This window comes from Lepisosteus platostomus, chromosome 6, assembly GCF_059453375.1.
Source record: "Lepisosteus platostomus isolate fLepPlt1 chromosome 6, fLepPlt1.hap1, whole genome shotgun sequence".
NCBI classification, from domain to species: Eukaryota; Metazoa; Chordata; class Actinopteri; order Semionotiformes; family Lepisosteidae; genus Lepisosteus; species Lepisosteus platostomus.
The window spans coordinates 22,441,346-22,459,572 of NC_142616.1; the positions used below are offsets into that span (position 1 = coordinate 22,441,346).

General features: G+C 35.5%; 1 protein-coding gene across 7 annotated transcripts in view; it reads right to left on the bottom strand.

Annotated features, from left to right (window-relative positions):
• The window catches only part of pcdh15b (protocadherin-related 15b), a 314,610-nt gene that overhangs the window by 87,926 nt on the left and 208,457 nt on the right, over positions 1-18,227 (bottom strand). For all 7 annotated transcript variants that reach the window (XM_088634838.1, XM_088634837.1, XM_088634840.1 and 4 more), the window contains 5 exons: positions 14,531-14,665; positions 6,830-6,979; positions 5,793-5,986; positions 4,069-4,201; positions 3,441-3,520 (listed from right to left, as the gene is read on the bottom strand). In XM_088634838.1, coding sequence (XP_088490964.1) covers positions 3,441-3,520; positions 4,069-4,201; positions 5,793-5,986; positions 6,830-6,979; positions 14,531-14,665 — 692 coding nt within the window. The remainder of the gene's footprint in view (positions 1-3,440; positions 3,521-4,068; positions 4,202-5,792; positions 5,987-6,829; positions 6,980-14,530; positions 14,666-18,227) is intronic.

An 18,227-nucleotide genomic window follows, 5' to 3' on the forward strand; every position in this document is an offset into this window, starting at 1 on the left:
AAGGCCTTCTGTTCTGCTTTGGGCTCCAATGTTTCTCTTACTTCTGGCTATCATCCAGAATCCAACGGCCAGACCGAAAGGCTTAACCAGGACCTTCTTACTTACCTGCGGGCTTACGTCTCAGCCACTCAGGACGACTGGACCTCTTTACTCCCGTGGGCTGAGTACGCTCACAATGCTCTATACTCTTTGGCTACTGGCATGTCTCCCTTTCTATGCTCCCTGGGTTATTAACCTTCGCTCCTCCGGAAACCCCCTTCAGACTCAGTCCTCCCTTCTGTTCAAATATATATCTCTGCCTTAAGGAAACTCTGGAAGACGGCCAAAAGGCCTTCTAAAGGCCTCACACCGTTATAAATCTTTCGTGGATTGGCACAGACGCCCTTTTCCTAGACTTCGCAGAAGGCAATTTGTCTGGCTCTCCACCCGCAACATCTCTCTCCATCAACCCTCCCGCAAGTTGGGCCCTCGATTTATTGGTCCCTTCCGGGCCATTTCTCAGATCACTCCTGTCACTTAGTGCTTGGCTCCCCCCCCCACTCTTCACATTCACCCCACCTTCCATGTCTCCCTTCTCAAACCTTACCACAGGTCACCCCTCTCCAGACCACAACCTCTTCTGCCTCCTCCTCGTTCCATCGCCGGATCCACCACCTATACAGTCAATAAGGTCCTCAAATGTTGTTGGCATAGGGGTTCGAGACAGTTTTTGGTCCACTGGCTCGGCTATGGTCCTGAGGAAAGAACCTGGGTCTCTGCACGGGACATCCTGGATAAGACCCTTATCTCGGGCTTTCTTCACTCCCATGCTCCTCCTCTATCTATGGCGTCCGGAGCCACCCCTGAAGGGGGGGGTACTGTCACGAATCTCCCTCACGCAGGCAAGCGCTCCCGCATTCCCAACAACTCTCCCCGTACCAAACGTGCACGCGTCAATCAGTCCTCTACTTAAACCCTCATCAGTCCCCTGAGATTCTCTCCCGGAGCTTATCTACTGCAGATGCAGCCATTCAAAACAAGCAGGCAATACTGCATTATTTTGCGGTGCGCTTGACCCAGCCTACCGCGAGTTACCGTAAATTCTCGTATAGTACCTCATAATACCACGTGGTACCACAAGTAAAATAATGGTATCTGGAATTTCCGCAAGGTGGAGCTAATAAAGCTCAACCTCTCATGTTTGAGCTGTCGCCATCAAAGTCTTTAACGAAGATATTACTAATAGTATTAATAATGAATGACCTTGGACAAGCTGTAAACTCAAAGTATTGCCCTGGTCCACATTCTTTTTTTCATTGACCGTCTTTGTAAAAGTAACACCACAGCATTTCGCAATCACGCATTTGTTTCCAATCATGCAAAGTACAGTAATTTTTGAGAATCTCCGATTCACCATGCCTTTCACATGCTCATAAAAGAGATTGATTTAGGAACATAAACATATTACTGTATGCAAACTGTACTGAATACAGTATGTATATGTCTTTGCTGTGCCCGTTTAAGTATTGAAGATTTATATGGAATTTTACCACTGAAGGGAAATCTTAGTAGCTGAGCATAAAAAGAATAGGAGCATACTGTAACGCGTGTGAAGGCCATAAACGATATTAATTTTGGAACATAAACAAAGAGTATATGGCAGATCTCGGTACTTTAAAGAAAAAATACACACCAGTATTTCATTTCTCCCTAAACATGTTAAGCATCGAAGTCTTTAACTAACGTGATACCGGAGTCAACAAGCATACTTTTAGAATTTGATTAAAAAGGAATATAATATGGAATCGCGTATCTAAAGAAATTAATAGGACTCAGACCCCTGCCTGTTTACTCTGACGACGCCTACGTCTAGCGCCAACCCTACGAAGGGCACCACATTGGATCCCTATCCACCGCAGTCAGCCCCTGCGTGACAAACATGTTATGTAATAGACTCAGTCACACAGATATTTTTTTGTAATTTTTTACATTTTTTGGATTGTGTCCTTGGTTTGAGTGATTTATCTAGTCCGTCTTGAAGTGTTATTTTTAAAACTTTAAAAATTATAAAGTTTAAATTTGTTAAAAATGTTAAAAATAAAAAATAGGTCCAAATACTGTATGTTTCTTTATTAACATTTGAAAAGTCCACTGAGAGGGAAATGCCCTGTTAAAATACTCATTCAAATTACAATTTTTGACTTGATTCAGATCCGCTCTTTTTTCCCTGATCTCTTTACTGTACATGAATAATAGGGTGACACTTAACAAATTCTATCAGAGGTAAATACAAACCTCAACACTGAACAATGGGATACACCATCCCACAGCGAAACCAGTTTTTAAGTTTTAAGTTGTAAAATATTGTTTTCGCCTCATAACGTGCAATCCGTAATAGAAATCCTAACCATGTTGCAACCACACATACTGTAGCAAATACTTAATTTACTGAGCAGATTTATTAAAAACCTAATGTTATTCTGTGAATTTTCAAAAAGCATTACAAGTCATTTTAATACCCATCCATCAAAAACCCTATGACTCTTTTTCAAATAACCATAAAAGAGTTGAATGAAAATAAGAATTGGTGTAAATCTGCAAGCTTTAAATGAATGCACTTGCATTTTGAATATTTCTACATATTCTGTTTGTACTTTTCTTTCCTAATGAATAAAATTGGCTCTGATGAATGCAATATACAGCATTGCATCAGCTCCACACATTAATCAATTTGCAATTCAATTCAACACAATTTATCGAACAAATAATTTAATTATCCAAGATACTAGAATAATATATCTGAATGCACTGTTCCCTGGCATACATTTATATTTTTCTAAAGCAACACTGACACAAAATATGAGATTCACTAAAGGAAAAAAGGAAAATAAAGAATATTACCACAGCACCCACAATGTGAAATTATGAAATTATTGAATTTATCAGTTCTAAATTATAAAAATATATTTTTTATTATTATTGTTGTTGTTTCTAAATACACATTGAACTAACTCCAGTATGTCCAAAATTCAGCAGCCAGAATCCTGACCAAGTCTTGTGCAAGTGATCACACTACTCCTATCCTGGAGCCCTCGCACTGGCTTCCTGTCAGGTTTCATTTCGACTTGCTCACCTACATGTATAAGGCTCTGCATGGCTCGGCACCTCAGTACCTGTCCGAGTATCCTACTCCCCACCTCACAACTTTCGCTCTTCTAAATCTGATCTCCTATCTATCTCCCAAGCCTGTCTACAGTATCATCATCATGATCATCATCACCATCATCATCACTATAATAATATTAATAATAATATTGCTGTATTTAAGGTGATACATCTAATTGAACGAGAGTTTGTAGACTCCTTACAGCTCTTGTGTATGGCAGGGGTCATCATTTCATCTGCTTAGATATCCAAAGCAACTACTCTGTGTTTTGTGTATCTGTCACTGCTGGTCTTACTTTTGGGTAAGGTTGAATACATTCTGAGGATCTCCATTTTGGATACGGTACATTATGGGATCACCTTCACGGTCTGTTGCCTAAAGAAGTAAAGAAGAGTAAGAATAAACAAGTGAAGAAATATAATTTTCTCTTAAGGTTTTCTTTAAGGTATGTTAGGATTACTTTTCTATGTGTGATTTATTTTAAAGTGAGTTAATTGAGAACAAATTCTTGTTTACAATATCAACCCACAGACCTCCCTGTACATCAGAAAGTTTACTGGAACAATCTGAGTGAAGTTTCTTGTTCATAGGATATTTTGTATATCCTATTATAGATCACATGATACTGAAAAAAATAAACAATCAAATACTATGCCAAAGACCTGGTCAGTTGATGATATGTTTCGCAGGTGGAAAAGAATGAGACTGCCCCCTGCAGGGCAGAGGAAGAAGTGCAAAAAGTCAATTTATAAAAGCTTATAGTGTGTATGAGTAAGAGGCTGGAAGGGGAAAGATGGGTAAGAGGAAAATGGTTTATTTTAGTATTATAACAAATATTTAAACTTTAAAAACTAGTGAAGATAAGATACCAGTAATTTTTAAAGCACGTTTCTACCAAGAAAAGCCCTCATTTCATGAACTACCTGCAGGTTCAGTAGGACAGCTCCAGTCCTCATGCCCTCGCTGACTTCCAGACTGTACATAAACTGGGGGAACCGAGGAGGACTCTGGTTGTTCGGTGGTAGAACCTCTATATAGACTGTAGTTATGGAGCTCCTGTAATCAGAATAATTGAATGCATTCAAATATACTTTTGTTTCTTAGTGACTGACACATATAGTGAAATAAACATTTTCTTAGCATGCCTGAACAACATTCTTGTATAATGACCTTTATTAAACCTTGGTTTGCAGTTGATTTTTTGTCAAGACAAGCCAGGCTCTCTGTAGCATGTGCACAAAACACAAAACAACAGGCTTGAAAACATTTATTAACTGACCAATTTCATAATCTGATTTTTCTAGATACGATAACACTTTTAACACAGTAAAAGGAAACAATCATTCAACAGCAAGCTTGTAAAGTCTGGAAATACGATTGTCTCTTATCTGCTAATGTGAAGGGAAGCTTTTAATGGCCCAAGGAGAAATGTCCAAGCTTAAGTTCACACTTTTGATTTGATTTTTATGATCAGTGGAAGCCCTTTTCAAAGCCTGGAATCTCATTTACTGTAGTTCTTAGTTATTCCATGAATAATCTGCTGCACTCAATGCTGATTGAATTTTGACTAAAGCCATTGGACCATATGGAGATCTTGCAGAACAAGAAGCATTCAAGTGATATAACAGCAGTGCACTTGCATGTGAAGATTATTCTAAATATGCACACTCTCTTTTATTGGAATTGCACATGATTTTTATTTAGGGAAGCTTCACTGGAGTGCACAATAAAACTAAGTCAGGCCTATCCAACTCCAGTAAAAAGCACTTATCATGAAATGAATCCTCTGTTGCACTCACTATCCACGTTTAAGATCCAACTTCAGTAAACAAATAATTATTCACCTGCTGCTTCTCATCACTGGTGTTTGCTCTTATCTCAGTGTGTCAATGCAAGTCTTTGCTGTTCCAGCCTTTCCATATCCAGTGCCTCTCCTCATGAGAATTCTTGCCAGGGGGGGACTTAAATTTGACCAGTCAAATATTTCAAATGTTTTATTTTTACTTATTTTTACTCTTCATTGTCTCTCTCATCTTTCACATCAAGTGATAAAGTATGTCGATGCCTATAGGGATTCACTCCTATTATGATTCATACCAAGGGGAATCTGATTGCCTGATATATTAGTCGCTAATTATGGATTAATTGGCCCTCAACATAGATTAATGTGCAACATGGGTGAAAATAAAACCCTACATGTATTCTTAAAAACCTATCAGCTTTCATTCCTTTTCAATTTATCTGGACTAGACAGCAAAAATAACAATAAAATATATCTACCTCCTGTACAAGTTAAATCCATTTTTTCTTTCAATATGGTATTTTGGTATTTAAACGACAGCAAGCTTGAAACAAGAAATATTCCAGAATGTGCACACCCAGAGAAGATTAAATTAGATTGTGGAAAAGGCAGCGTGTGAATTTGCATTATTTTGTAATTCCCACCTTCTGAAAGGTAGGGAATATTAGTGTGAGGATGATACTACAAGGTTGGGATTATTGCAGTACAAGCCTGTAGTCACCCACCCTTGTATTGATTCCAGGGGAGGGGTAACAAGATTTACGGGGGGACTTTTCTGAATCAAAAGTGACTGTGCTGCAAAGCCCATCAATCCAGTTTTAATCCCCATGCTCTTAATTGCTTTACCTTCTCTGTGACACAGGTGCATTGTCAGATGCCCTGACAGTGAGGGCATAGGAGCGCCCTACAATCAGACTGACACCAGGAGCCGCTGTGATCAGGCCTGTGCTGTTATTTATGGAGAAATCTCCCTGATCACCAGTCAGAATCTCATAGGTGATTTGCCCATTGGGACCTTCATCGGCATCAAAAGCTGTCAACTACAAAAACAAAAATATATTCCTTTAATGTGAAACATTAAGTTTGATTTCAAGTTTAGTTAGGAAAAAGATTTTTTGACAGTTAGTGCTACCTTTTCAGTAATGTATTGTACCGAAATGTAACTTGATAGCTCAGCTCTGCAATAAATTCTTATTGCTCTGAAAAGGACAAACATACCAGCACAATAGTTATTGCTCACCAAGTGCAGGCTCACATAAATAACACCAAACATCCTGTTAGGAAGAGTATTGTATGTTGTAGTGTGCCTTAAAACAGACATGTTTCTGTTCAGTAAAAATAGATAATTGCAAACTCTTAATGAAAAAGTTGTGTAAAAGTCCTCCATTAACAACAAAATTACAAATTAATCAGTTTACACAGCTTTGTTAAGATTTAAATGAGAAATGAATATTGGCTCAGATACAAGAGTATCATATTAAATCAAACATTTTTCAGGTCTATATTAAAATCTTAAACAGCTTATAGAAATATGACCGGTTATGCACAACATTATATACCTAACCTCACTTCTAAGAAACAAAATAGTTGAGTTTAAAGACAGATTAAACTGGACCTTTTGTATCATTGCTTTGTTTCAACAGGGCTAAGATACCGACTATGATCATGCCCTGACTGCAAAATACCATTTATCAAAGGTCTAACATATCAAAGCAAGACCACATGAGGAGGAAGGGGAACTAATCCAATTATTTCAATGAGAATTCATTAATATATTAAGCAAGCTAATTCTATCTTTAAAAATATCATGACAGAGGATTGGAAAGTTGCTATTATTTTAAGTAAGCAGCTCATTGTGAAAGCAGTCAGTAAATATCGATTACCCGTAATACAGTTTCCCCTGGTCGCATGTCTGTGTAAACATTTACACTGTAGGAGATGTTGGGGAAGGTTGGAGTGTTATCGTTGGCATCAATCACCAGGATATTAACTGTGACTGGAGTACTTTCCTGGACTCCATCAGAGGCTAACATCTATGGGGAAAAAATGAAAAAAAAAAGTCAAACCTCCCTATTTGTAGTGGTAAAGCACAAATTTGCCTAGCTTCTTTGTGGAAATATCAAAGTTCAGCATTTTATAACACAATCTGTAAGAAAACATAGTAGAATTCACAAGTCATTTGTATTGTCTGTATCTGAACATACATAATAGAACAGGAACAATGTTTCCATACAGCGCCACAGAAAAAAGCAAACAAATACCAGAAAATAAATTGGTCTATCAAAAATAATTCAATCAGCACAGGTTTGGTCATGTTGACACACAAACCTTACTCGATGAGCTGGTAGGTCACAGTTACCATTGAAAGACACTGCCTCTGGGTAGTTGCTCCACTTGTGAGAGATAGCTTTAGGCACTTTTTCTGATAACATGAATCTTGTAATAGCACTGATTCATGGTTTTCCTTAAGAAATACTGCCATACAGATTCATTCGCAGGAGTCCAAGTTTCCTAATTTGGTTTGGGAGTAGAGCCAACAATACTGTCTCTGTTTATTCTTAGTCCAGGCACACAGCAGCAATGTGCAGCTGGCAAAACAAACTCAAGATTATACACTATAGACTTCAGATAGACTATTTCTTCCTTCACAATTTTTTCCCCATGAACAGAACAACAGTAGACTGATTTTCCACCCAAAATACAAGTACCACCCTTCTTAACTGCTGCCTGATTAACACAACTGGCCTTCTTTTTACTTGTTACACTGCAGCTCAAGTGCAGCTGCACCACTTATTTCATGTGAGGCTACTACCTCTTCCTCTGCAAATCTGAATATTATCTATGTATCCAAGTATAAAAAACAGTTTTTACAGTTAATAAGCCAGTCAAAAAAAACCCAAGGGATTTAAAGACTAGAAGCTAAGATGGAGGTTCATAAAGACTTAGATCACATTCACCACTAGGCAAACACCTGGCAGAATGATATTTAAGTGCAGACATCTGTAAAGAGTGTCACATGCAGGTGGCAGAAACATAAAACAAAATGCAAGATAGGAAGCAATGAGCTTAAAAAGCTGCTTAACAAAAAGTCTTAAGTGATTTACATATCATTTTCACCTTCTAGACAATGTAGGGAAACAATAAAAAGAAAAGAATTTAAATCAAGAGATATAATGTTATATTAGTAAGACTTCATTTAAAAAAAATGTGCACAATCAGATACATTCCTGAGATTAAAGTATACTCTTGCTATTAGGCAAAAAGATCTCAATATTTTTAGTTTTGAACAGAAACTGGATTTCACCAGAATCAACAGTGAAACACAAAGCAGAGGACACAAGTAGAAACTATAGGAAAGTACATTTAGAAATGAGAACAGCAGATTTTTTACACAAGGGGGTGTGAGACTCTGGAACAAACCTCCCAGCAAAATACTGTATACCTTGGTATCTTTCAATAATTTTTTCAAGATATGATCCTTGGATCACTAAGCTAACATCAACCTTCTTATGTTAAATAGAATGAAGCACAACACATGAGATGTTCTACTGATGTTCTTATTGCTCACTCTACATGATAAATAAAAAATATTATTTGTTATTATAATAATGAAAAATAACACATATTGTTACAATTCATCCAAATGTTTAAATTTCACCATTCATTAAAATGATGGGCATCCTCACGCCAACATTGTCGGGTGGCCACACAATCATACTGATTTTAAGCTAATTAAAATCAATTGTGATTAAATCATTAAATCACCTTTCTTAGAGGATCAACAGTGAAGAAAGAACAAACAAAAGGAGACGAGAAAATAAGCATCTGAAAGAGTTTCCTCCCTCACAGACTAGAACTGCAGAACCAGGAGATTCGAGTATAAAAAAGATGAGACTGTATGCCTTCAGTAAAGGACTTCTGATTTATATATGTGGAATACTGATTTCCTGATTGTGGTATGCAATAGGCTAAAAAACTATTTTGTTAAAAAATGTATTGTAAGGAATGAAGAAATAGGTTCCCATTTCTATAGCATCAGTTTAGGTAATAATTTAGTTCTCAGTACAATCTTCTATTGGGTAAGACTGTTTTCTTCATTCCATGTACAGCATAGTATTTGTGCCTTAGTTAAAAGACGACTCCCATGTTTCTATGTCTGTGGAAGGCAGAGCAGGGCTCTGAAACTCATAGATTTTTAATAGGCGTACATAGAATAAGTGAATGTATTACTGTAAATAAGTATTTGTCTTGGTTATTACATTGTTACCACACTGCACCAGAAAACAAAGAAAACACGTGCTGTGTTGCTGTACAGTATTCCCTGACAATACCAGATGTGCAATCATTAACACGTACTAATTTGCTTGCATACAAAGGCAGTATCAGAACCTGATTTGATATTGGCTTTGATTTAATTGATTTTACTATTTTTTAAATGTTACTGTTTGTTCTTTCCCTGTAATCTCTTATTACAATATAAAAAAATATTTAAAAAAATAAGTTTGCATATTACATTATTGCATCAAAATCTACACACAAAAGGAATGAAAAGTTGTCCAATGATTCTAATCAGCATGGGGCAATGTGCAGTCATTCACTGACAGGATGCATGACACTCGTATTGTATTGTTTTATGTCAGTACTTCTTAGCAGCACTTCAGTTCAGAGCCTTGACAGAATTTTGCTGCAGGCATTTACCTTTTCCAGTAAAAAACATAGTTATGAGCCTCTAAGTCTTGTTCTGTGCAATGAAGCTCAGGGCAGGGGTTATTTTATCTGTAAAAGAGTGCCAGACTACTCTAGAACAAACATTCATGTCATACTCAGAGTCAATTAGAGATCAAAAGGTAAGTCTCACTGTAAACAAAAGGCCAGGTTTGTGACAGAATCCTACTTACTGTATGTACTGTATATATTTATGTTATGATATGATTTATACATTAAGCAAAATAGCTTATAAATCTAATTTACTAATTCCAAAATCATCCAGCATACTCTCTATGCATGATGATATCTTTATTAACTCTTGTAAATAAGAGCACAGCATGTTGAAGAACAGTCCATCAGTAATTTGTAGTATGTGAAATATATCCTTAATCCCACTGAATTCCATGATATGAAAAATATGTCTTTAAACCCTTTACTAGAAAAAGTGTACCTCTTTCACTGTTTTAATCAATTTCTGACTATAAGCTGTAAGAAATGCAGGACAGATGAAGAGTGCTTAGAATTTTAAGATGCCTGGACCAAGTCTCCAGAGTCATAGGTAGAGGAAGAATAGGAATTTATACTTGGTGAGACAGAGACAGATTATAGTTTCCTATAAGAAATAAACTCTGTAAATGGTACATGTTTAAAAACAATGGCAAACACACATACAAATAAACAAGATAAAACAAAAAAGAATATGACTTCATATATAAGAGTTGCATATACTGTAGCACTGCTGATATTTTTTTAATCAAACTTACTATATTAAACAAAAATAAGAAAAGCGTTATCCACACATTTGATCTAGTAAGGATGGAGACTTGAGTCCAGACCTAATCAAAGGTTTTTGTCATGCCTACTCAGTCCTGCCCCTAGTTTCCTGTGCTTTACTCTCTCTGGTGCTATATATTTCTGGGTCACTTATTCTCCTTCGCTCACCATTGATGTTCGGATGTCCTGAGACCCGCCTTGCACCAGGTTGCCCCACGTCTGCTGCCTGAGGGCATAGGTTTCTATACGACTCCTGAACTGCTGAGCCTGGGCTAACCCCCGTCTCGCCGCTACGCATTGGGTCTTTTTCCGCTCTCCTGCCTCTCCACGGTTTGTCCTTTTTCAGACATCCATGACAGTTTTCATGCCATTAATAGGACTGTCTGTACATAAAGGATGAACTTGGCTGTTGTTATTAAAACAAACAAACTTGGCACAGCTGAACTGGTGTCTTGGGGCTTCTCTACTTCAGTGCAATGAATTGTGAGTTGTTTTAAATCGCTATACCAACACAACAAATCTCCAGCAATAAGACAGTGCACAGTTATACCATGAAACTTATTATTTTGTCTTTACCTTGGACATCATGTACCCAGAATACTGAGAATTGTATTGAGACATTATTATGGCTTTAGGAAAAACGGTAGGGGCTGTTTCTTATTTTCTTTGGAAGTAGTTTGAAAAGTTTTGTCCTCTTGATTACAAATAGGTAAATGTTATAGCTATACACATTCAACAAACCACAACTGTATTTGGCTGTATACTAGCAAACTATGTTGGTTCAAGATCTTGTATTTCTTATGTTTTAAGACCTGAAAAAATATAGACTCCCACAGGGTGTTTACCATAATGTGCTTTCACAAACAGCCACAATAAACTAATAGGGGGCTTATTTTAAGAAACCTTTTAATGTCCTACATCTCCCTGATTTCAATTAAAATGTTTAACAAGAAACTGATAGCACTCAAGTGAATTGCTTATTTCAGACTGAACAATGTGTCAGTTAATCGACATATTTTCATGTAGATGCCACAAGCTCTATCCACGAGGGAACAAAAGAATGTGGGCAAAGGTGTCACTAAGTAATGCTTCATCATCAGATCTATAAAAGAAAACCTCAGATTAACTCCTCTGGTACTGCACCAGGGAATCCTACGGCTCCATTACTGTCATAGGCATACTGTGAGCAACAAAGACAGCTGAGTGCTTTGTACCAAGAACAACTGTGACCAAGGTTACTCCGAAAAGAGGGGAGGGATATATATAAGACGGTAAGAGGCACTTAAAAACTTTCTTCCCTAAAGAAATAGGTTGAAGCTTACCATTATAACTTCAGCAACAGAAAGAAAATTAGTTTTTTTAAAAAAACTCAAAGCAGACTCAGAAGCTAACATTCATGTCCTCTTCTGCTGTCAAAGAAAGCCTCGAGCCCTTTGGAAGGACTATAGTAATTTTACATAGAAGGTCACCTACAACTTTGAACAATCCTAGAATCTGTAGAATACTCAGGAATTCCATCCATTAACACTTCTTTAACAGACATACCTGGAATGATTTGATACCTAAAGTACTCTAAAGCATTCTACATGGTCTTAAAGGGCAAAGCAAAAACTGAGTAGCAGAGAAAGTGCTAGTTGGAATTGCAACTGCTTCAAGTAACAGGATGCTAATTTATACAGAATAATTTGGGATATATGCCTAGAAAAATAAGTGCTTTTTCAGGGTTTTGCTATTGATACACTGTTGCCAATATTTATTTCTTACTCATAAAACCATTGCTTTATCACCAGTAGGATAAATTAATATTGTTTCATCATACATGTTATATGGATATAATTGGAGACCAAAGGTCAGACTTCATCTAATAATGACATTTTACATGCTGTATACATACAATACACTAATGATTAATTAATCATTAATTAGTTAATAATACTAATTAGTATTATACTAATTAGTTAATAATAAAAATAATAGCTAAGAGACTATAAGAAATGATCACGATGGTCTTAACGACTGCTTCTAGCTTGTGGATGCTCTGAGCAAGTTCAGACGTTATTTCACAAGTTATTTCAGACTGCCAAATAAGATGGTGTGTGGAACATGTTAGATTAAAACATTGAAAAGCTGTTGGCAACAATCATGGATAGTTAGAATAGCAATTTCCTCAAACTTCTAAACACTAAATGTTTGTGTAAATGTAATGTAAATGTAAATGTAGTGTCTAAACACTAAATGCTGAAGTAACAGCCAGAGTTGCAAATCAAGGTGAGAGATGTATAATTATTCCAGTAATTTGGACTATTTTCCAGTTTTAAAAATATTGGTTTGAAAATGGTTTGACTGTTGAGCACAAATCAACTTCTGTCATCTTAAGAGAGACCTACTGAAAATGTTCACCTATGAGTTCAAGGGTGTGAATGTTTCTTCAGCTGGTGCACTGCTAAGGCAGTAACGTGTGACATTTCTAGAAATAAGAAACTCATTTAAATTAATCAAGAGATTAACCTTCCATGTTGCAATCAGAAAACAACCACTTTTAGAAGTTATTAAAATGATGATTGAATAAATAAAACCTTTGGTACAGCCTTCGTGAACTGATTATACTTTTTTCTATAAAAATGGCACAGCACAATGGGAACATCACATCAGATGTACAGTACATAGAAGTATTTATATGCATCACATCAGATGTACAGTACATAGAAGTATTTATATGTGGGATAATAGTTTTTTAGTGTGTCATTTGGCAACTCACACTTGTGTTATTATAGAAACATTAAAATTCACATTCAATAAATACTTGGCATTTTTACAAAAAACACAGTTTCATGCAGATTAAGCTGTGAGTATAGAAACAAATCTAACCCTGACAGAAATCAGCCAATTTACCTAAAAGAAAACTGACTAAACCCTCTAAAACTTTTCACAATGCGAATTCTACAGTACATTATTAGACTTAGTTATTGAATAAACTGTGGTTCTCTTGCTGGTAAAAGCTTTTAACTGTAATTGAAAAGTTTTATGAAACTGCATACAGTATGCAAAAGATGCAAACCTGACTGCTTTGAAGGTACTACAGTTGTCACGCTAATTAAAACACATTATGAATAAAATAGCACTAGGAAAAGGAAACAGCCTTCACTAACAGTAAAAAGATGTGGCAAATGTATGCTAATTGCTACCAATATTCTATTGTTAATTTCTAGTACTGTGTTGGTTGTCTTCTGCGTTAAATAAACTTGAATGTAACATTATTATTTCTTATAAGACCTGCCTGCTGAGAAGACTATGGAAACAGTTAATGAGACAGGCTACTGTATAACATTAAGGACCTCACATTTATCTTTCCCACAATTTAATTTTTTAGTGAATGCTCTAACATTGATTGCTTTTTACTTATACAAGCAATCAATACAAAAACCCTAGGCTTTTACTTTTTTAAGGAACAAGTAATAGGTTTATTCCATGCTGAAAAAAAGAAGAAAGAGAACACAACGTTTCGGCCGTGGAGCCTTCTTCAGGTGTGAGCTCTCACACACCCTCACACCTGAAGAAGGCTCCACGGCCAAAACGTTGTGTTCTCTTTCTTCTTTTTTTCAGCATGGAATAAACCTATTACTTGTTCCTTTGCAGCCTACGCATGCTGACGCAGCTACCCACCTTTTACTTTTTTATATGTATACCAAAAACAAATAGCTACTGTAGTTATTTAAAAAAAATCTATTCTTTAGCATCCCATAAATCTGGACAAAAACAATTCGGTCCGTCAAAACAAAAAAACAAATAAGAAAGAATATAGGACCCAAATTCTAGACAAAACACAAGCATGTATTAAAATTACAATTATTTTATTTAAAAACTAAAGTTTTATTTAAACATGTATGTGCATTGCTGTAATCTCCACCAGTAGTCAAATTAGACATAAGCCATTACCACAATTGTCCTGTGAGTTGACTGGAGGTACCATCTATTTTAGTACAACTCGCTGTACTGGAACATTCAAAGACAATGTACAGTAACTGCAATGAAAGGCAGTGAAACCGCCAGAACAAATGTTACTCCTAGTAAGAGAATGTGGGCAAAGGACATCAGGCACTTACCACGAATGTGTAGGTTTGTTGCTGCTCCCTGTCCACTGACTTCAGTAAGGTCAGGTAGCGCACTATCCCGGAAGGAGTCACAGTAAAGACTGTGTTGTAGTTGTTTAAAGAAATCTGCAGCATGGGGTCTTTGGTCTTTAAAACATGATTGAAAAGCACAATTAACCCAGTGACATGTCACGATTGCTGTAGAACAAAACCTATTCAGTGTGTCTTCTTCTCTCCTCAGGCTGAGAGGGGCTGAGATTAGAACTTTTGTTTAAATGCCTACATATCCTGCTTGATAATTTTGTTTTTTATTTCAATATACAGTTATTTTCTCTTCTTAACTGTTGAATAACCTGTTAAACACTATATTTTCAGGCAGACCGATTTTGTATCTGATTGTGTTATCATTTGTCATTCTTACTAGCCATTCCAGGAAAAAGAGTGTCCAAAAGTGTGTGTCACGCTTAATTGCCAGAAGGTACACAACTAATTTATCTTGTTGAATAAACCTGGAAAGGGAATGAATATGAATCATGTCCATTCATAGCACTGAATATTCATGCCTGAATATACAGCACTTTAGTATGCCACCACTTCAAGTGTCTCTCTTTAAGACGTTAGAAGTGTTTTTGCTGTTGTTCTGTTTCCTTTGTAATAACCTAAGAATAGCTACACATGAGAGGAGACCTTGGGTAATATCTTGCTTACCTAGAAACATTCTCGAATTTACCCATCTTTTTAGAAAGGCTTTAATTGAATGGATATTTGTAAAAAACAGTAATGATATGGAAACAGATGAACAGCAACATTGAATCACACATAATAAGAACAAGATGTAGATCAGTTAAGAAAAGGAATAATAGCACAATAAAGATGATACACACAACTCCTTTAGCATTGCAAAACATAACATAAATCTAATCCAGTGAAGCAGTAAAGCTGTCAATAGCATCACTGCAATAACTATTTTTAAGAACATAAAATAAAACTCTGTGCATCCTAGGTGTGTTAAACGTCAGACCTAATCTAGGGAAATCCATAAAATATGATATTCCTTATTCTGAAACAAGCTCTTCTTCTGTTTTTTTATCTAATGCTTAATGACAAAATTGCATAAATTTAACAGCCTATGGGTATGAACCCTGGATTGGTACATGAGTCTGATAGTATCCAGTATTTGCAAGCCATACAGAAATCATTCTGATCAGGTTTAGATTTGACCTATTCAGTTCTTCAATCAAAATACATCATTTATTGACAAAAAAGTACCAACCATAAGGAAGTGCTTTACCAACTTCAGCAAGTGAAAGGAAAATATTCAAATATTATAATAACAATGGCTAATAATTAATGACTGCTGGTGACAAAGCTTTTTGTATTAGTGAATTCAGATGTAAAATCCATTAAAATGATGTTCAAACAAAAGACAAAACTTTAAAGTGTCCATGCAACTCTAGCAATACAAAAGGAGACAATACAGGGTATATGAAGAAAAAAACAAGGCATTAACCCCAAAAGGGCTCATGAATTGATATAACTGGAGTAGCAAGAAACAAGGGAATAGAACAGACTGTTTTTTATGACAAAGTCTCTTTTAGTACTGTGTAGGGAAGAAAATGAATAAAAGATTCAAAGTAGAGTAATGGTCATATTGTTTTGTTAAAATAACAGGAGACAAAAACAGCCTTTAAAAGAAATAATTGTCTGCACTTGTTCCAACCAATCAAAGAATGCTTTGGAATTTCAATGAGAAACAGTAAAAAGCTAAAGTTAATTTGGCAAGCACTGTGTTATAAAGATAAACAATGAAAAAATGAAGAAAATAAAAAATGCAGCATAATCTAGCATACTGCAGTCTAACAAAACAGCTTTCAAGACCTTTTAGACCATATTTACTTGTCTTACAAGATGAAAGGCTGATGTTAAATGTGCTATTTCTCATATTTAAAATGTCTTATTTCCAACATTTTCTATTTTTAACAAATGTGCAGTATACTGATGGTATATACTGTATAGATATGTTATATGCTGTATGTATGGAGGTTTATTGCCTGCCTATTGAACTGTAACTCCCATGAGGTCTTTTAAAGTTTTCTGAGGGTTAGTATTCCCTGTGCCTGAGAACCGTCCACAAACTATTACTTGATCACTTGGAGGTGCTTGCATTTCAATTCTGCACATTACAATCAGGCATCATTCCAACCTGACAACAAGACTCTCATCACCCTAACAGTTGCATGGAAAGTTATTTCTTTTTCCATTTTTGTGCTAAATTGGTAAAAAAAAGTACAGAATACAAAATAGGTTATTTACTGCAAATTTTGGTAGGCAATTGAAACAAAATTATCTTCTTACTACTAGAACACCCTGGAGCTCTTGTCAGTATTATTATAGTTAATATTATGTATCATTATAAACTATTTTTACATAGAATACATGCTCTATTCTCAAGATTATTCTTTCCACATAAAGAAGTGTAATGCTCCTTAATGCAGGCTATAAATTTACAGTAAGTAGGACTTTAAAAAGTTTTCACAAATTATTCAACTACAAAACCACACTATTATGTCAGGTCCATGCTTTAAAACAATAAGGGACAAGTAATCATAAGTGCCCTCTTTTATGCAAGAAAATTACAAAATAATACATTTTCTGTTAGGTATCTTAAATAAGCTTCCTGGAAGAATTTTGTTGCTTTTTTTTTGCTACTAGGTAGTGTTAAAATAATGCAAGTTAAACTATTTTAGAATTTGATGTCTGCCTTTTTGCCAAAAAAAAATATGTTTTTCCTTCTGTCTACCATCATAAAGTGTGCAGTAATCTGTTTATATTAATCTATTATTTAATCTGAAATTTATTGTTTCTCAGTCTGAATACTTCAGAGTGGTGAAGGAGTGGTGAGAGGATGAAATATCATATTTATTTTCTTTTTTTCCTGTTCGGTTTTATATTTTACAATTCAAGGGTTTCTGTAAAAGCCCCAAGGAAAATAAACACCCTCATATAGTCCTTTCTCCTTTTCTTGGTGTACAATATTTTTGAAAGATGTTTAATTTTAAAAAGTTATAGCTGCCTTATTTTATCTTCATGTACCAGGTAAATTCTACTTCTTTCATTCTCATTTTAAAATACTGTATATTCATTAGATTGTTATTGTATTAAAGTAAATGATAAAACTAGTCAGATCTTAACAGAGAACTTAGATACAGTATGTCATAGGCCAAAAAGGTTCATGTTATCAGCACCTCCTGTAAGCACAGGATTTCACAGCTTTTAAGAAGATTTTGCCTCCGAACTTTGATCTACGACTGCCAAAACACAAATCACATTATTTTTATTTAAAACACTCTAATTCTATACAACATAACTTACAACTGCTGTGATGTGGCTTACTGTATATTGTTTTATACATCTGTCAAATTAAATGAGCACTCTAAGTAATTTCAATTTTTCACTCCACATGTGTGAGCATGAAAAGACCTTAATGACATTTTAATATCCAGAAAATCATAAATTTAATCTTTGCTGATATCTGATGGTTCAACTGATCATATCTGATCAGTGTTAAGGTTTATTAAATTAACACCACAACTGATGTTAATTTTTAGCTTTTTTGGTTAATACTTAATGAAAATCATACATTTACAGTACAGGATGTGAACAATATTAGAAATACTAAAGAAATATTGTGAGTAATGTGGCAAAATTT